The sequence below is a fragment of the Hyla sarda genome, chromosome 4, assembly GCF_029499605.1.
Source record: "Hyla sarda isolate aHylSar1 chromosome 4, aHylSar1.hap1, whole genome shotgun sequence".
Lineage (NCBI taxonomy): Eukaryota > Metazoa > Chordata > Amphibia > Anura > Hylidae > Hyla > Hyla sarda.
Genome location: NC_079192.1, coordinates 273,220,777 through 273,242,113, shown reverse-complemented (window position 1 = coordinate 273,242,113; position 21,337 = coordinate 273,220,777). Strand labels below are relative to the sequence as shown.

Sequence of the window (21,337 nt, the reverse complement as noted above, 5' to 3'; positions counted from 1 at the left end):
CAGGTACTGGTGGATAGTGCGGGAGACGCTGAGCCCTACCTTGTCCGGATCTGCCCTACCTTTGAATCAGCGCCTCACGCACAATCCACCACACCAGTTCCTGTGGATAGTGCGGGAGAAAACAAGCGAGTTTCACTTTTGATTCCCCCTTTTCCCTACCTCCCCCCTCCCTTCATTTCCCTACCTCCCCCCTCCCTCATCATTCCCCCTTTCCTGCTTTTTATAGATTTGTTTAGTTTCCTTACCTGTCTGCGCTTGGGCAGGTCAGGTCATGCTGGGGGGGGGTCTTGCGGGCTGCGGTCAGTGAAGCTGATGAGTGACTTCCTCTGCCGGCTTCTCTGCGCGCCATCACGGATCTCACTTTTCATTTCCTGTAGTCGCTGCCGAAAAGTGAGATCCGTGATGGCGCGCAGAGAAGCCGGCAAGTCACTCATCAGCTTCACTGACCGCAGCCCGCAAGACCCCCCCCCCCCCCCCCGCCTGACCTGCCGAAGTGCAGACAGGTAAGGAAAGGGGAAGAGTGGTCTTCAACCTGTGGACCTTCAGATGTTGCAAAACTACAACTCCCAGCATGCCCGGACAGCAGTTGGCTGTCCGGGCATGCTGGGAGTTGTAGTTTTGCAACATCTGGAGGTCCGCAGGTTGAAGACCACTGGGGGGGATGATGCCACGGTAAATGATGAGGAGGGAATGGGGGGGGGGGGTTGATGAGACAGGGTGGGGAGATGATGGTGGGGGAGGCACTAAATGCTTAATGTCTGTATGGCTAGTGGTGGTCTATGACAGGGGGAAATGATGAGACATGGGGGGTGGCGATGAGAGGGGTAAATGTGGCACAGGGACTGATAAAAGGGAAGGAATGATGTGGCACTGGAGGGAACGGGACCAAACTGAGGTGCAGAAGAAAACGAAGTTTGGGGGGGGATGTGGCATTTAGTCCAAGTCATTTATTTTAAATTGCATTTTTTTACGTAAATTTCCCTGTTAAAATGGGGGTGCGTGTTATACGCCGATAAATATGGTAAGTTTTTCTGGATGTAGTTATGATTTTTTCCAGAAGTACGACAAAATCAAACCTATATAAGTAGGGTATCATTTTAATCGTATGGACCTACAGAATAAAGAGAAGGTGTAATTTTTACTGATATATGTACTGCATAGAAACGGAAGCCCCCAAAAATTACAAAATTGCATTTTCTCTTCAATTTTGTCGCACAATTTTTTTTCCATTTCGTCGTAGATTTTTGGGTAAAATGACTGATGTCATTACAAAGTAGAATTGGTGGCGCAAAAAATAAGCCATCATATGGATTTTTGGTGCAAAATTTAAAAGGGTTATGATTTTTTAAAGGTAAGGAGGAAAAAACGAAAGTGCAAAAACTGAAAAATGCTCAGTCCTTAAGGGGTTAAGGACATGTGCCGTAAATGTACAGCGCTTCATAGTGTCACTTAGCGCACAGCACCGTACATTTACAGCGCGGCTGTGACACGAGCGCAGGAGATGCGTTCACTTCATTCCTGGCAGGTTCTGGCGGCTGTCAGCAGCCGCGGACCCGCCGGTAATGGCGGACATCAGCGGTCGCGCCAATGTCTGCCATTAACCCCTCAGATGCAGTGATCAATACAGATCACGGCATCTGCAGCACTTATAATGGCTTATCTGATCGCAAGAGACACTGCCGCGGGGATCAGATCAGCCAAGTTGGCGGATGGAGGTCCCCTCATCTGCCTCCGTTCGTCTCCCGGGGTCTTCTGCACTGATCTGAATTTTAGCAGACCAGAGCAGAAGATCGCCGATAATACTGATCAGTGCTATGCCCCTTTTCTCCATATTAATACAAAAAAGCAATAAAAAAAAAAACATATTTGGTATCACCGCGTGCGTAAATGTCCTAACTATAAATATGTTAATGATCCCATATGACAAACGGCGTAAACGGCGTAAACTTTGTCACATCAAACTGCAAAATTTTATTTTATTTATTTTTTATAAAAAGCGATCAAAGTCACATATACGCAAACTGGGTACCAAAACAAACAACAGGTCATGGCGCAAAAAATGAGCCCTCAAACATCCCTGAATACAGAAAAATAAGAAAGTTAGAGTTGGTCAAAATAGGGCAATTTTAGATATACTGATTGTTAAAAAAAATAAAAAATAAATAAAAAAAAATAAAAAAAGTGAGTTTTCTTTTTCAACAGCAGTGCAACAATAGAAAAGTATGTAACCATGGGTAGCATTTTAATTGTATATACCCAGAGAAGAAAGAAAACATGTAATTTTTACCGCAAAGTATACAGCGCGAAAACGAATCCCCCCCCCAAATTTGCTAAATTATGATTTTTCGGTACATTTTAGGGTAAAATTAGTGTTGTCATTACAAAGTACATCTGGTCACGCAAAAAACAAGCTTTCATATGGGTATAGGAATGGAAAAATAAAAGAGTTACGAATTTTAGAAGGCAATGTGGAAAAAACGAAAACGCAAAAATAAAATTGGGGCTGTGTCCTTAAGGTCAAAATGGACTGTGTACTTAAGGGGTTAAACTTAGGAGGACTTAGGGGACTTTTAGGAAGAATCATTAGATTCCTCATACAGATCAATGTAGTTCCATAAAACTCGATTAAAGCCTGGTCCAGCCGCAGCAGCCATAGGAGGAGAGGTAAGCCCTCCGGCTACCTTAGCAGTGGATCCTCATCACCTTCTAAAAATCATTGGGGAGATTTATCAAAACCTGTGCAGAGGAAAAGTTACCCATAGCAACCAATCAGATCGCTTCTTTCATTTTGCAGAGGCCTTGTTAAAAATGAAAGAAGCGAGCTGGTTGGTTGCTATGGGCAACTTTACCGCCGCATAAGTTTTGATACATCTCCCCCCCCATAATGCTTTAAATGTTGTACCTACAGACTCATGATGGCTTTTTTTTGTGCCACCAATTATAAAAAAAAAAAAAAAATCTACGGCAAAAATAATTAAAAATTAAAAAACACTGTGCGAAAAAAATAAAATTACAAAAAAATATATAAAAGCCATTTTCTAACTTTTGGGGGGCTTCTGTTTCTGCGCTGAGTATTTTTCAGTAAAAATGACACCTTTATTCTGTAGGTCCATACAAATAAAATAACCTACTTATATAGGTTTGATTTTGTCTTAAATCATAACTACATGCACGATTATTAATACATTTAAAAATGTCCTCTTCTGACCCCTATAACTTTCTTATTTTTCCATATACGAGGCAGTATGAGTGATCTGAAGTTTTTTATCAGTACCATTTTTGTTTTGGACTTTCTGATCGCTTTTTATTAATTTTCCTATGGTATAAAAAGTGACTAAACATACGCTACTTTGGAACTTTTTTTTTACGTGTATGCCATTAACAATATATTTTTATAGTTTTGACATTTAAGCACGCAATGATACCACATTTATATTTATTTTTATTTACACTTTTTTTTTGGGGGGTGGGGGTTTATTGGGAAAAGGGGGGTGATTCAAACTTATTAGGGAAGGGGTTAAATCATCTTTATTAAACTTTCTTTTTGCAATGTTATAGCCCCCATAGGGGACTATAACATGCATTACCCTGATTGCCAGCACTGATCAATGCTATAGCATTGATCAGTGTTTTCGGCGCTTTACTGCTCCTGACTGGATCTCAGGCACAGAGCAGTCATTCGGCGATCTGACAATGAGGAGGCAGGTAGGGACCCCTCCCCGTGTCCGTACAGCTGTTCACGTGGTCTGGATTAACCCGACTGAGCTGCCGGGAATGCTTTCTTTTTTAAACTTTAGATGCGGCGATCAGCTTTGATCCCCGCGTCTGAAGGGTTAACGGACATCTGCAGCAAAAGACAACTTATCTCCCTATATAGTGCTGGGCGGTATACCGGTTCATACCAAATACCGTTTTTTTTATTCTGTACATTATGAATTTTTGCTATACCGCAATACCGGCCGGGCCCTTGCCCCCCCCCCCCCCCCCTTCGAATGAATGATCAGCCGAAGCACCGTCCCCACATCGGGGAACTAATCATATGTGCGGTCGCTGCTCCCCCCCCCCCCCCCGTCCTCCTGTGAGCCATCGGCACTTTAAATGAATGAGTTGCGTGCCGCAGCGCTGGAAATGAATAAAGGACATCTGTACTGATTAATTTTACATATTCCTGTGCCCGGGATGCAAAAACAAACTTTAACTCACCTTCCTACATTCCCCCGTTGCTCCGGTATCTGCCTCACTGTTCTCCGCTGCAATCTTCATGTTGCTTCCTGGAGATGGCAACGTCACAGTGCCATCAGCGTATCACCGGCCGCCGCGATGTTACATAAGGGGCAGGCCGGCGATACGCTGAGGGCTCTGTGACGTTCCCATCCCCAAGAAGCAGCAGCATGAAGATTGCAGCGGAGAACTGTTAGGCAGATACCGGAGCAACGTTGGAACGTAGGAAGGGGAGTCAAAGTTTATTTTGTTCATTTTTGCAGCCCGGGCACAGGAATATGTAAAATTAATGAGTACAGATTAGGGATCGACCGATTATCTGTTTGACTGATAATCACGATTTTGGGCATTATCGGTATCTGCAATTACCTTGCCGATAATGCCCCCCCCCCCCATTGCCTCCCCCATCCCCGGTTTTATAATGACCTGTTCCCGGGGTCCGCGCTACTTGTGGCTCCTCCGGTGTCCTGCACTGCCCTGCGTTACGCTGTGCAATTACGAGTGACGTCCTCAACGCGACGTCACCGTCAGTGCGCACGCTGACAGCTCAGGACCGGAACCAGCAGAAGAGAGGACCCCGGTAATTGTAAATCCGGGGATGGGGCAGCGGCAATGGTTAAACTCAGGACGGGCAGGGGGAGAGAAGCGGGCAGCGGTGGTAGCGCGGGCCCCAGGAACCGGTAATTATAAAACCGGGGATGGGGCAGCGGCGGTCTCTGCCCCCGAAAAAGCCGCTGCCGTCCATTGATTTAAAGCACACGCTTTAAATAATTGATCTGAAGCGGCTTCTGTAGGGCTGGGGGGGGGGGAAAGAGTGGTGAAATAGCCGATAACTTATACAAGAATATCGGTATAAGTTATCGGCTATCGTCCGGAAAGTCCACAGCTTATCGGTATCGGCCCTAAAAAAAAAAAGAATATCGGTCGATCCCTAGTACATATGTCCTTTATTAATCATTTCCAACTCCTTCATTTAAAGGGGTACTCCGGTGAAAACCTTTTTTCTTTTAAATCAACTGGTGGCAGAAAGTTAAACATATTTGTAAATTACTTCTATTAAAAAATCTTAATCCTTCCTGTACTTATTAGCTGCTGAATACTACAGAGGAAATTCCTTTCTTTTTGGAATGCTCTCTGATGACATCACGAGCACAGTTCTCTCTGCTGACGTTATTATAATAATAATAATAATGCTTTATTTATTGTTGTCCTTAGTGGGATTTGAACCCAAGTCCCCAGCACTGCAAGGCAGCAGTGCTAACCACTGAGCCACCATGCTGCCCTTAGCATGCATCTGCTATGCATGGTTGCTGAAATGGACAGAGATGTCAGCAGAGAGCACTGTGCTCGTGATGTCATCCGTGTTCCAAAAAGAAAAGAATTTCCTCTGTAGCATTCAGCAGCTAATAAGTACTGGGAGGATTAAGATTTTTTAATAGAAGTAATTTACAAATATGTTTAACTTTCTGCCACCAGTTGATTTAAAAGAAGAAAGGTTTTCACCGGAGTACCCCTTTAACGTTCCGGTGGCTAACAGGAGGATAGGGGAAGCAGCGCCCGCAGGTCACATTAGTTCCCCGATGTGGGGGACAGCGCAATGCTCTGCGGCTGATAATTCATGGGGGGGGGGGAGGGTGAAAAGCAGAGCTGAGCCCGCGGGTCACATATGATTAGTTCCCGTGTGTGTGTGTGGGGGAGAATACCGTTAAATACGGTGAAACTGCCATAACTTACAAAAATATTGTGATATGCATTTTTTGTCACACCACCCAGGATAAGTGTCTGATTAAGGGGGGGGGATCTGACCACTGGGACCCCCCACGATCTCCCAAACGGGGCCCCGCATTGTTGTTCTATGTGAATGGCTAATGCATGTAGCGTCAACCTCTCTGAGGTCGACGGTACGCCCCCTCCACATACAGTTCTATGGGAGAGGCATAGAGGCACGATCGCTGCCTCCCTGCCTCTCCCATAAAGATACATGGAGGAGGCGTGTCGGCCACGACGTCACGCTGCAGTCGGCACGCCTCCTGCACAGCAGAGCCGTGGCCCCGTGTAGGAGATCGCAGGGGTTCCAGCGTTCAGAACACCCCCCCCCCCCCCCCCCGATAGGTGATGTCCGGTATTAGCTGTGGGTCCCAGCTGTCGTCAGCTGCTGGGACTGACCCGATATGACGTGGGGTCACCGCGTGGCCCCGCGTTATATCGTGGGAGCCGGCGCAGGACGAATATATGTCCTGTGTCGTTAAGGGGTTAAAGGGGTTCTCCGGTGCTTAGACATCTTATCCCCTATCCAAAGGATAGGGGATAAGATGCCTGATTGCGGGAGTCCCACCACTGGGGACGCACGTGATCTTGCACGCGGCACCCCGTGTGTTCGCTCTGGGTCTGATAAATATCGATCACTGGGACGCCCCCGTGTGACCTCACGCTCCGCCCCTCAAAGCAAGTCTATGGGAGGGGGGCGTGACACCCCGTTTGTAATCAGGGGCGGAGCGTGACGTCACACGCAGTCGGCCCTGTGGTCGTCGGTAATCAGACTCCCGCGATCAGGCATCTAAGATGTCTAAGCACCGGAGTACCCCTTTAAGGGTAGGGGAACATGTAGTGCATCTGCAGAGTATTTCACACTGTGGGAAATACTCTGCAAACTCTGCTATAAAAAGAAACAGGGATACCCTGCCGCAATCCTGTGTGCAGTAAGGTTTGGAGGAAGGCCCAGCATACCAACATAACTGACTTGCGGGCCCACCTCCAAACCTTAATGCACACATAGGACTGCAGTAGGGTAGGTGGGCCCGCACATCAGTCACGTTGGCACACTGGGCCTGCCTCCAAACCTTACTGCACATAGGTCTACACCACCGCAGTCCTATGTGTCTGCTTATAGCAAAATCTGCAACACATTCCCCGCAGTGTGAAATATGCTGCGGATGGACTATAAGTGGCCCTACCGTTAAACAGCAAGACCGGAGAGAGAAAAAAAAAAAGCAGCATTTTTTTGTCTGCTCAAATCCTGAAAACCGACAAACAGAAACCAGACGGACCACATCAATGAACGTCCAGATCAGTTTTTCGTCAGTGAACAGACTTCTGCAATGGATGGAACATCTGATGCATCTCTAATTTAGGCCTAACATACCGTATTTATCGGCGTATAACACGCACTTTTTAGGCTAAAATTTTTTGCCTAAAGTCTGTGTGCGTGTTATACGCCGATACACCCCCAGGAAAGGCAGGGGGAGAGAGGCCGTCGCTGCCCGCTTCTCTCCCCCTGCCTTTCCTGGGGTCTAGAGCACTGCTGTCGGCCCTTTTCACCCCCTGGTTATCGGCGCCGCTGCCCGTTCTGTCCCCCTGACTATCGGTGCCGGCACCGATAGCCAGGGGGAGAGAAGCGGCGCCGACAGCCAGGGGGAGAGAAGGGGCAGCGGCACCCATTGCCGGCGCCGCTGCCCCGTTGCCTCCCCCCATCCCCGGTGGCATAATTACCTGAGTCCGGTCCGCGCTGCTCCAGGCCTCCGTCGTGCGTCCCCGGCATCATTGCTATGCGCTGAACGGCGCGGCGCATGACGTCAGAGCGCCGCGCAGTGCATAGCAACGACGCTGGGGACGCACGACGGAGGCCCGGAGCAGCGCGGACCGGACTCAGATAATTATGCCACCGGGGATGGGGGGAGGCAACGGGGCAGCGGCGTCGGCAATGGGTGCCGCTGACCCTTCTCTCCCCCTGGCTATCGGCGCCGGCACCGATAGTCAGGGGGACAGAACGGGCAGCGGCGCCGATAACCAGGGGGTGAAAAGGGCCGACAGCAGCGCTCTAGACCCCAGGAAAGGCAGGGGGAGAGAAGCGGGCAGCGACGGCCTCTCTCCCCCTGCCTTTCCTGGGGGTATATCGGGGTATACACGCGCACACACGCACCCTCATTTTTTCATGGATATTTGGGTAAAAAACTTTTTTTACCCAAATATCCTTGGTAAAATTAGGGTGCGTGTTATAGGCCGGTGCGTGGTATACCGCGATAAATACGGTACTTTATACCCTGTACTTTCCTTACCTACTAAATAATAAACATCTGAAGACTACTCAAAAACTGCCCTAGTTCACTTGATTAAAACTGGTCAGTGAAATTGAAAAATGCTATACACAGCACAAACCCAATGAGAGATTTAACAAACCTCATGCAAAGTGAAGCAGTTGCCCATAGCAACCAGATTCCGTTTTTCAGAGGCCTTTTTAAAAATTAAAGAGGCAATCTGGCTGGTTGCTATGGGCAACTGTTCCACTGGTCCTTTGTACAAAGTTTGATTCATCTACGATATTCTTAACTACAGCATCCCTTTGGAGCCTGACCTTAAAAGAAGTAGTCTATTGCAGACTATTCCCACTCGGTTGTGCCCGGGCTGAAAATAAAAATAAAATTTGAAAAACTTTCACTCTTTTTACGTTTCCCCGGAGCGCCATTGCAGCTGATCAGTCTTCATTCTTCTTCTGTGTGTATGCATCGTCACATGGCGCTCATCCCATCACCAGCCGAGACGGGACAACGCTGTGAATGGTGATAGGCTGAGCGCCGTGTGACGATCCGTGCTCATGGAAGAAAAAAGACCGGAGGACCGATCAGCTGTAGCGGTGCTCCGGGGGGAACGCAGGAAGGGGAGTGAAAGTTTGTTTTCTATTTTTTTCAGCCCGGGCAAACAGAGTGGGAATAGTCTGCAGTAGACTACGCCTTTAAGGCTATGTACACACATCGGAATATTGGCCCAGAAAACATGGGAAGACGTTCTTGCAACTAGTAGACAGCTTGGAATTTTTCCACCACAGTACACTTAATTTCATTGTGTGAACATGGCCTCATACAACCACCTGATCTGGACAATGTCCTAAGATGCTGTCCTGGAAAGTGTAACAGGGTAGGCTTCTGCGCGATTATTATAAGAAAAATCAGGAATCATAAGTAAATTGTCAATCCCCAGCTAAACAGATTTCATCCATGACACAAGTGTGACCAGATGGATTGTCACCTTGTATCGCATGTGAACACCATTCCATATAGTAACCAAATTATGCTACATATAAGCCTCAAAGAAAGCTGTAAAATACCTGCATATAAGATCTATAGACTACAATGGCTGGCCATAGTCAAATAAAAGACTGAGGCAAATAACCACCTGCTGCTTTGTATTTAACTCTTATGCTAATCTTGGGTTCAACTCATGCTAAACAGAAATATATCCAGCACTTACCCAATGTGAAAATAATAAACAAAATAAAAATGTCCAAGAGTGCAAAAAGCTGGTGTGTTTTGAACTGCCAAACATAGGTTTTTACTCATGAGTAACCTATATGAGGGTTCAAAACACGTCATACTTTCGTACTATTGGAAACATTTTTTTTTACATTTTATTGAAATTCTGTTTGTTCACATTCGCTTGTTTTATCAGACTAACATACAAATTAATTACTTTAAAAGGGTACTCCTGGATAGAATCTGCAATAGGCTGTCTGCAATCAGCAGTGTGGTGTATTGATCACAAGGAGCAGGAAGAAGACCGCCCTGGGAGGACGGGATCAGGATACTATAGGTATGCGGAAGGAGGAAAGTCCTTTATTTTTTTTAATAAATGCTGACATTTTAGGCAAAAAAATAAATAAAAGTGCTATCTTGGAGTACCCTTTATGAAAGTAGGCACATGGGGGGAGATTTATCAAAACCTGTCCAGAGGTAAGTTTCCTAGTTGCCCATAGCAACCAATCAGATCTCCTCTTTCACATAGCAAAGGCCTTTACAAAAATTAAAGAAGGGATCTGATTGGTTGCTAATGGCAACTTTTCCTCTGGACAGGTTTTGATAAATCTCCCGCATGGTGGATACATTCTTACTTAGCACCAAACGCTGGCCACACAACAGATCAAGTACCAAGTAAGCCATATGCGCAACCATGAACGTTGGATACTTATGGTAACCATGTCATCACAATATACCAGTGCTTCCGAACCAGAGTGCCTCCAGCTGTTGCAAATCTACAATTCCCAGCATGTCCAGATAGACTAGTTGGGAAACACTGCCATATAGAGAAGAGTCCTGGTATATATGTTCCCTAACCTGTGGCTCTCCATTCCTAGAGCCTTAGGTTGGGGAGCACTGGTGTAGGGATCCAGGTCTTCTCCTGGCCATGATGGCATGCACACATCCCACCCTCCTGGCCCTATACTTACTGGTGCCCGGGCCCGCCAGCCTCGTGCCCCTCATGCCCAGGTAGGTGAGGCCCAGCAGCAGAAAGAAGAGGCAGGCTGCGATAAGCAGGATCATGGACAGGTAGTGGGCGCTGAAGCCCGCACTGGGGGACACCTCTCCGCTCCTAAACTGCTGCAGCAGCGCCTCCTCGGGCTCGGGCACCTTCCGCGGCCTCCTCTTGTACGGGTAGTAGCTGTGGTTGGAGCCGGCGTGGTTGGACGTGGACAGGCTGTTCGGGGTGGGGAGGTAGAGCAGGGGCCCATCCGCGGTGTATGCAGCCCCCAGGTGGTTGTTGCTCTTAGACGTCTCCACATCCGGAAAGTGAGACTTCCTGGCGGCCGCCCGATGCCTGGGAGACTTCTCCCTGTCCCAGGCCGGTGTGCCGGGCTCCTCGCCGGCGTCCATGCCGTTATCCCGCGCCTGTCTGCTCAGAGGCCGCCTACTCCGGCGGCTGGGGGGACCGTCCTCTCCGTAGTCCTCCTCGTCGTCGTCTGAGTCCGAGTAGTCTCTGCAGGAGGAGAGGCGGCTGCCGTTCACAGTCCTGCTCTTAGCCGCCTCCTCGTCTGGCTGGAGCCGAGGGCTGTGCGGCCTGGACGTCCCCCACCACACCGGCGCCTTCCGCCCGTCTAGCTCGTCCATACAGTCCCGCTGGGCCGGACTCCTCTCTGTCTGGGGGCGCCCGCCATGTGCCCCCAGGGCAGTGTCCACATCCGACTCATCCGAACTGAAGCCGACAACAGGGAACTGCTTGACGGCCTCCGCCTGCTGCTGGTGCCGGCCGCTCCGCCTGTGCGTCACATCCCCAGAAAGCGGGCGGGCTCCCGGGCTCCCTGAGTGACCGTCCACAGCCTGGCTGTTGTGGATGGGCCGCATCTTCTTGAGTCGGGGCCTCTGTTCCTCTCGCAGCTTCTTGAGTTTCTTGAGGTAGACCGGCCGGGTGCTGTCTGTGACCGGGCCCGGCATCACGCCAGAGCGCCTCAGCTCACACACCAGCTCCTCGTCCGTTAACTGCGCGGCCGCCATTTTGACCATTCGTCTGGGCTTTCGGCCTCCCTACACACGCTGACTGTGCCCCGGAAGTGACGTCGGCGAACTAGACTGTGAACTAGACCAGCCGCTTACCCTGGAGCCAGTCTGGCGCTTCAGCTGCTGCCAAGCCCTCGTCTGGTCGGCGAACTAGCGTCCCGGACTGCAAAGTCTATTACAAGTAACATGTTCACAAATACACCATGGGGGAGATTTATCAAAAACTGTGCAGAGGAAAAGTTTCCCATAGCAACCAATCAGATCGCTTCTTTCATTTTTCAGAGGCCTTGTTAAAAATGAAGGAGGCAATCTGGTTGCCATGGGCAACTTTTCGTCTGCACAGTTTATGATAAATCTTCCCCCATATACGTATAGCACATGGGAAAAAATACACGTAAAACCATACCTCCTAAAAGACATAATACACTCAATATATGTACTTAGAACACATAGAAAAAAATCACGTCAAACCAAACTGTACCAACTAAAGGAAAGAATATATATGTATGTATGTATATATATATATATATATATATATATATATATATATATATCCTTATAACCTATAGAAAAATACATGTAAAACCATACCTCCTAAAAGACACAATACACTCAATATATGTACTTATAACACAGAAAAAAATCACGTAAAAACAAACTGTACCAACTAAAGGAAAGAATAGATATATATCTCCTTATAACCTATAGAAAAATACATGTAAAACCATACCCTCCAACTTTACAAATATACACACACATATATACAGGGGTGAGGAATTTTTTTTTTTTTTTTAAACTACTTGTCCAAGGGACTAAAACGGAGCAGAATCTACTTGTCCCTCATAACAATCCACTTGTCCTGGTACAAAATAATTGTAACCCAAATAGTATGTAAATAAGGTCTTTTATCAATAAAAACTTGACAAACCAGTATGTCACCCCATTAGGTGGATAGGGTCCCTGATAAGTAAGTCCGCCCCATTAATGGAATACTGCAGTGCAAAATAACTGATCTTGACTGCTGGGAAACCCCTTCCCCCGATCTCTTGTAAGGCGCCCCAGCAGGAATGGGGGCTTGTCCGCATGACGCAGCGTAAAAGCCGAACGCTTACGTTAACGCGTCCTTAGAAACACTGGCACGTGCGCATTGACCCGCTTCCTCTGCAAACATACACGGAGACACTGCATCTCTTTTACAAGTTAAAATTCCAGCAACTTTTCACTCTACATTAGCAAGATAGATGGATTCACGCTATCAAACACTATTCTAATCCTGATATCTTCATCTTTATTTTATTTGTTTACATTCTTGTTTTTGGTCACCTCCTACTTCCTGGCCATGCCCATTTTTCACATAAATACTTACCTGTTTGTTGTATGACAGCACACCTGATCTGAAGAAGAGGGAAGTCACCCTCGAAACGCGTAATCTGTCTGTTTATTATTTTAAAAATACATTTTCGTGTATACAATATTCAAAGGTATACATTGCATTATTTGTGCACCACCTGATGACCCAACCGGCAGCGCCTGGACGAATGAAGTTCTTTTCCATTTTCCTTTTGATAGATACATGGAGGGGGCATTTCAGCAGCCGTGTCATGCAGGGACGGACCATTCTCTTCATATCGTCTGCTGGGGCCTCATACAAGAGATGGGGGGTTGTCCCAGCAGTCAGACCCCCGCGATCTATCACTTATGGGGATAACTTATTTTGCACTACAGTATTCCTTTAAGTAGGGGATCTCCGCTGCGGGCACCCCGCTATCATTACTGCACAGAGCACGCTCGCTCTGTTCGTAATGAACGGCGATACAGGCGCCGGAGCATCGTTACGTCATGGTTCCGCCCCCTCGTGACATCACGGCCCACCCCTTCAATACAAGTCTATGGAAGGGGGCGTGGCGACCATCACGCCCCCTCCCATAGACTTGCATTAAGGGGGTGGGCTGTGACCTCACGATGCTCCGGCCCCTGTATCGCCAGTCATTACGCATAGAGCAAGCGTGCTCTGTGCAGTAATGATAAGCGGGGTGCCCGCAGCGGAGATCCCGGGGCTCCCCAGCAGCGGGACCCCGGCGATCTGACATCTTATCCCCTATCCTTTGGATAGGTGATCCAAGATGTCTAAGGGCGGAGTACCCCTTTAAGGGTAGGGGCCAGTGGTGCGATTTTTGAGTGAGGCTATTGCACGAGCAGTCATATACCAGGGGTGTGGAAATTTTATAAAAAACTACTTGTCCACGGGACTAAAATGGAGCAAAATCCACTTGTCCCTCATGACGATCTACTTGTCCCGGCCAATTTTCGCTTTTACGCACTCATTTTTTCCTCCTCGCCCTATAATAGCCATAACTACCTACTATAATGATACCTTTTCATTTTTCAATAACATTCTCTGAACCAAAAAATATATATATATTGAGGGAAGTGAAATTGAAATAGTAAAAGATCATTTTGCAGATTTGGTGGTTTTCTTTTCTGCGCCATTTACCTTGTGGTTGAGGTAACATGTTAGTTTTATACTTTAGGCCGCCTGATTACAGCGATACCAGATTTGTATCGTTTACGTCATGTTTTACTAATTCTGAACGTTTTCTAATTTTTTTAATTGCCGTTTTTTAACCCCTGTAGCTTTATTTTTTTTCCGCATACCAGGCTGTATGAGGACTCATGTTTTGCGCCATAATCTGTTTTTTGTATCGGTACTATTTTGGTATTGATCTGACTTTTTAATCGCTTTTTAACTTTTTTTATGGGATATTATAAAAATTGCAAATCTGTGGTTTGGTATTTTTTTACATTTACCGTACGGGATACATAATGTTATATTTTAATAGGTTGTACAATTACGCACGAAGCGATACCAAATATGTTTATTTTTATTATGTTTGCATGTTTTGATATAGGAAAAGGGGGTGATTTGAACTTTTAACATGGAAGGTGTTAATGCAGCGGTCTTCAAACTGTGGCCCTCCAGATGTTGCAAAACTACAACTCCCAGCAGCCAACGGCTGTCCTGGCATGCTGGGAATTGTAGTTTTGTAACATCTGGAGGGGCACAGTTTGAAGACTACTGGGTTAATGTGTCTTTCAAACTTTTATTAAAACTTTTTTATTTTTTTTTACACTTTATTAGAGTTATAAGGAATCATTAGATTCCTCATACAGATGAATAGAGTTCTATTGAACTCTATTAATCTGTGTTCTCTGTGATCCATTGATAGAGCCTGGTCCAGCCAGGATCTATCAATGACAGAGCTGGGACAGCAGGAAACAGAGGTAAGCCCTCCGGCTACCTCTATAGTGGATCGCCCCCCTGCGATCGCGCTGCGGGGGGGCGATCCACCCCACTAGCCCACCAGGGAGCATTTCAATCTCCCTTTAGACGCCGCTGTCAGTTTTGACAGCGGCGATCTAAAGGGTTAATAGCCAGCCGCGGCGATCGCCGCATGCTGGCTATTAGCGGCGGCCCCCGGCTACTGAGAACAGCCGGGGGCTGCAGAGTATGGAGCGGGCAGTAATCCCGAGCCCGCTCCATACATACTGCAGAGCGCCGCATACAGTCTCCCCGTGCAGACGCGCCTCCTCCCCTCAGCTCTCCGAAGCTACAGCTGGGGGGAGTGAAGGCAGAGGACGCAGTTCTGCACGGGGAGCAGTAAGCCACGCCCCCTCATCTCCCCCCGCATGTCTGCAGAGCAGGGGAGAGAAGACATACACAGCTTCTCATCTCCCCTGCTCTGCTTCCGAGGATACAGTTTTTTATTGTCGGAGGCGGCAGAGTATGGAGCGGGCAGGAGTCGGCGCTCCATACAGACTGCAGATTGTCAGGTCTACAAATTTACCTGCCCGGCGCCCAAAACTGCTAGTCCCGGGCGTCGGGCGATAGGAATTCCACATCCCTGTATACCTGACCCCTACATACAGAATTGCCTCGTATTCATGGTTTGCCCCTGAACAATAAGGAAACGAGACTTAACAATGGACAACAGACGCGGACACAAGTGTCAACACGGACTTTGGTTCACAAAAACGGTAACAAAAAAAATATAACTTTGTATCACTAAATAGACTTTTCGATCTTCTCCCCTAAGAAACACAATGGGGGTGGGACAAAGGACAGCAGTGAGGGGTTCTGGTTACTGCAAGACAGGAAAGCTGGACAAGTGCTATACGTTACTCTAGGGCAGGGGTCTCAAACTGTGGCCCTCTAGATGTTGCCAAAACTTCAACTCCCAGCATGCCCGGATGCATGCTGGGAGTTGAAGTTTTGCAACACCTTGAGGGCCACAGTTTGAGACCACTGCTCCAGATGTTGCTCTACCACATTACAGGACAACTGATGTCCACTGCAGGAGACCACACCCCAGATGGTGCAGCGCAAGGAACCTCCGGTAGGCAAGAGGAACCCTCCATTTACTGCTTTTGTTTTTGCTACAATGACGTGAATAGAAGATCCAGTGACCCAGTTTATCTCACTCACTCACTCTGAATTCACACAGGTCCGCTCACTCTGTTACTGTACTTACATCTCCCCTCAGCAGTCTATAACGAGACTTCCTTGCGGGGATGCGCGCGATAGGTGATGTCATCACAGGCGCCGCACGGGACATCAGTGTCCCGACGTCCTGAGCTGCATATGTGATGACGTCACCAATCGCGCGCATCCCTGCAAGGAAGTCTCGTTATAGACTGCGGCAGGGAGAGGTAAGTACAGTAACAGTGTGAGCAGACCTGTGTGAATTCTTCCGGCATTTAACGCTGCTTGCCCCAAGCAGGGCTAAATTCCTGAAGAAATAACCTGCCCTGCATCCGAAACTGCTTGTCCCGGGTGTCGGGCGATAGGAATTCCACATCCCTGATATACAGGGAAGTCCACACATAGGGCTCAAACTGGACTTTAGCCCCTGCCTCAAGCTGCCCTTGCCCCTGCAATGCCCTTTTTTTTCTTATTTCTTTGATGTTGTCAATCACCGCTGCCCGTCTGCACTCATGCGCAAAAATATGTGTTATCACCCCATGCAGATAACACATATTAATTACATTAATTAAACCGCATGGTCAATGGCGTAAATTTAGGAAAACACCAAAGTCCAGAATGACAGAGTTTTGGTCACTTCATATATGAAACTTTTTTTTTTTTAATAAAAGTCCAATCTAAAGAAAAATGGTACAGATGAAAACTACAGATCACGGCGCAAAAAGTTAGTCATCATATGGATAATAAAAGAGCTATAAGTGTCCGAAGAGGACAATTTTAACCCCTTAAGGACCATCGATTTTTTTCATATTTGCACTTTTGTATTTTCCACCTCACCTTCCGAAAATCAGAATGCTTTCAATTTTGCACCTACAGACCCATATGAGGGCTTGTTTTTTTGTGCAACCAATTGTACTTTATGATAAAATCAATAATTTTACCACCAAATTTACGGCAAAACCAGAAAAAAAAAATTGTGGGGCAAAATTGGAAAAAAATGCTATTTTGTAAATTTTGGGGGCTTCCGATTCTATGCAGTGCACTTTTCAGTAAAAATTACACCTTATCTTTATTCTGTAGGTCCATACGTTTTCAAGGACACCCAATTTAGAGGTTTTATTTTATTTTACTACAAAAAAAAGTTATAACTACATGCACCAAAATTATTATGTTTAAAATTGTCATTTTCTGACCCCTATAACTTTTTTATTTTTCTGTATACGGTGTGGTATGAGGGCTCATTTTTTGTGCCGTGATCTGATTTGATGGGACTTTTTGATAGTTTTTTATACATTTTTTTGTGGTATACAAAGTGACCAAAAATACGCAATTTTGGACTTTTTTTATGTGTACGCGTTGACCATGCGGTTTAATTAACATTATATTTTTATAGTTTGGCAATACCACATATGTTTATTTATTTTTTTGTTTACATATATTTTTTTTAGTCACCTAGGGGACTATTACATGCAATACTTTGATTGCATACAGTGAACAATGCTATGCCATAGCATAGCATTGATCGGTGTTTTCTGTGCTCGATTTCTCAAGCCTGGATCTCAGGCTCGTAGCAATGGAGCAACAATCGGACGGCGGGAAGGAAGGTAAGCACCTTCCCACTGTCCTCTAAACGGTTCGGGATGCTGCTATTTCACCACAGTGGTCCCGAACAGCTGAGCTAACCGGCAGTGTTTTCTCCCGTTTTAGACACCGCAATCAATTTTGATCACGGTGTCTAAAGGGTTAATACCGGACATCTGCTCGATTGGCGATGTCCGGTATTAGCCACGAGTCCTGGTTGCTGATAGCAACCGGGACCAGCTGGGTATGAAGTACGCCCAGGAGCTGACATAACATTAGCCAGCCGCGGACATAAATATACATCCGTGGTCGTTAGATTTTTCTCAGCAAAATCTATAGAGGGACATATATCTTTGGAGGTACAGCTTTTCTTTTTTTCTTTGCTTAGCATGGACGCATTAATTGTTGCAGGTGTGCCTAAGAATAGATTTGTGCGACAATTCATGAGGCCCAGAGGTTAAAGGTGTATTCCAGGAATTTTTTTATTTGACTGTGCTATAGGGGCTGTAAAGTTAGTGTACATCATAATATAGTGTCTGCACCTGTGTGTGACAGGGATCTCACAATTCTTTCGTGATTATCGCCCCAATATTTATTATTTTTAACAGAATACAAAATTACTCAGGTCTCGGGTTTCCCAGGTTGCAGTGCGTTGCGACATGACATCACTAGTCAGGTGATCAAAGGGAGCCTGTCCTGCTTTAATGGGTGGAGCGACCACTGGGTGAGAGAGAGGTCATTTTACAAGAGCTGGAGGCACCCTGGTTAGAAAACACTGGTCTATTCATGAAGAACAAGGTAGGGCTTTTAGAAAAGTAAGCTTCGCGGTACAAACTTTTTTTTATATTAGGAGAAGTACCTTTCTTTTTTTTTTACTTGAGCCCCTGCCCTTCAAAAAGTCTGTGCACGTCCCTGTGTATATATATATATATATATATATATATATATATACACACACACACACATGTTTATAACACATAAAAAAATGTAAGTATGAGCAAACTGTACTTCCTAAAGGAAAAATACATATATATATATATATATATATATATATATATATATATATATATATATATATCCAGAAGAAAGAAAAAAGCGGCACTCCAGCAGTTTCAAGCAATAGAGAAGGAATTTTATTCACCCATAAAGTGAATTGGTTGCTTGAAACTGCTGGAGTGCCGCTTTTTGCTTTCTTCTGGATATTCACATCTACTATACGTGTGGTCGAGGTTGGAGCGGGCTTAGTACCCACATTATTCTCTTTATTGATTTGAAGCTATTCATGGCGCCACTTCGTTTCTATTGCTATCTGTACTATACAGTATATATATATATATGAATAACCTCTAGAAAAATACCTCAAGCCATACCTCCCAAAGGAAAGAGGGATGCACAAGACCAGTGTTATCCAAGCTGTGGCCCTTGGCATGCTGGTAGTTGTAGTTTTTCAATATCTAGAGGGCCACAGTTTAGAGACCACTGCACTAGACAGCGTCCTTGTCATGCCGCAACATATCGTCTTTTCTTACTCCATGCTTCTAACTACATCCAATCTCACCAGTCTCCTTCACATAACAAAAGCAATAACATCAAATAAGATGACAAATAGAAAGTAATCCTCACATTAACACCAGACCGCACTGACCAGGAGCAGCATGTACACCAGACTGTGCCCTGACCGGGACAGCATTTACACCAGACTGTGCACTGACCAGGAGTAGCATGTACACCAGACTGTGCACTGACCGGGGCATCATGTATACCAGACTGTGCACTGACCAGGACAGCATGTACACCATACTGTGCACTGACCGGGACAGCATGTACACCAGACTGTGCACTGATCGGGGCAGCATGTACACCAGACTGTGCACTAACCAGGAGCAGCATGTACACCAGACTGTGCACATAATGGGACAGCATTTACACCAGACTGCGAACTGACTGGGACAGCATGTACACCAGACTGTGCACTGACCGGGACAGCATGTACATCAGACTGTGCACTTACTGGGGCAGCATGTACACCAGACTGTGCACTGACCGGGACAGCATATACACCATACTGTGCACTGACCGGGACAGCATGTACACCAGACTGTGCACTGAACAGGGCATCATGTACACCATACTGTGCACTGACCGGGACATCATGTACACCAGACTGTGCACTGACCTGGACAGCATGTACACCAGACTGTGCACTGACCGGGCATCATGTACACCAGACTGTGCAGTGACCGGGCATCATGTACACCAGACTGTGCACTGACCGGGGCATCATGTACACCAGACTGTGCACTGACCGGGGCATCATGTACACCAGACTGTGCACTGACCGGGCATCATGTACACCAGACTGTGCACTGACCGGGCATCATGTACACCATACTGTGCACTGACTGGGGCATCACGTACACCATACTGTTCACTGACTGAAGCAGCATGTACACCAGACTGTGCACTGAACGGGGCGTCATGTACACCAGACTGTGCACTGAACGGAGCATCATGTACACCAGATTGTGCACTGACCTGGACAGCATGTACACCAGACTGTGCACTGACCGAGACAGCATGTTCACCAGACTGTGCACTGAACGGGGCATCATGTTCACCAGACTGTGCACTGAATGGGGCATCATGTACACCAGACTGTGCACTGACCGGGACAGCATGTACACCAGACTGTGCACTGACCGGGACAGCATGTACACCAGACTGTGCACTGGCCGGGACAGCATGTACACCAGAATGTGCACTGAACAGGGCATCATGTACACCAGATTGTGCACTGAACGGGGCAGCATGTACACCAGACTGTGCACTAACCAGGAGCAGCGTGTACACCAGACTGTCCACTGACCGGGACAGCATGTACACCATACTGTGCACTGATTGGAACAGCATGTACACCAGACTGTGCACTAACCTGGAGCAGCATGTACACCAGACTGTGCACATAATGGGACAGCATGTACACCAGACTGTGCACTGGACGGGGCATTATGTACAGCAGACTGTGCACTGACCGGGACAGCATGTACACCAGACTGTGCACTTACTGGGGCAGCATGTACACCAGACTGTGCACTGAACGGGACAGCATATACACCATACTGTGCACTGACCGGGACAGCATGTACACCAGACTGTGCACTGAACAGGGCATCATGTACACCATACTGTGCACTGACCGGGACATCATCTACACTAGACTGTGCACTGACCTGGACAGCATGTACACCAGACTGTGCACTGACCGGGCATCATGTACACCAGACTGTGCACTGACCGGGCATCATGTACACCAGACTGTGCACTGACCGGGCATCATGTACACCAGACTGTGCACTGACCGGGGCATCATGTACACCAGACTGTGCACTGACCGGGCATCATGTACACCAGACTGTGCACTGACCGGGCATCATGTACACCATACTGTGCACTGACTGGGGCATCACGTACACCAGGGGTCCTCAAACTACGGCCCGCGGGCCACATGCCACATGTTTTTGCCTTAGGACATCCCTGTGTTCCGAAAGATGCTTTCAGAACACAAGAATGCCTCTGAAGCCCCTGTGGCCCGCGTTTACTTTAAAAATGCGGGGACGGCCGGGAGCAGGCGCACGCAGCGACGTCACTGACGTCCCATGCGTGCGCCCATGGCAACCGAGCGCGGAGCAGAAGAGAAGAAGCAAGGACGCGCGCGCTGGTAGTAGGTAAGTGTTTACCAGCGGCGCTTCCCTTCAGTGTTCTGACCACCGATCCTCCGGTCCTGCTATGGCCA

The 21,337-nt window shown here is 47.1% G+C and overlaps 2 protein-coding genes across 2 annotated transcripts in view; one reads left to right on the top strand and one right to left on the bottom strand.

Annotated features, from left to right (window-relative positions):
• LEMD3 (LEM domain containing 3) overlaps positions 1–11,639 on the bottom strand; it is a 68,165-nt gene extending 56,526 nt beyond the window's left edge. Inside the window, exon 1 of the mRNA XM_056574262.1 lies at positions 10,439–11,639. Within this exon, the coding sequence (XP_056430237.1) occupies positions 10,439–11,489 (1,051 nt within the window). The 5' untranslated portion in view covers positions 11,490–11,639. The remainder of the gene's footprint in view (positions 1–10,438) is intronic.
• The window catches only part of WIF1 (WNT inhibitory factor 1), a 162,138-nt gene continuing 152,337 nt past the window's right edge, over positions 11,537–21,337 (top strand). The window contains exon 1 of the mRNA XM_056574265.1: positions 11,537–11,664. The gene's annotated coding sequence lies outside the window, so the exon portion shown is untranslated. The remainder of the gene's footprint in view (positions 11,665–21,337) is intronic.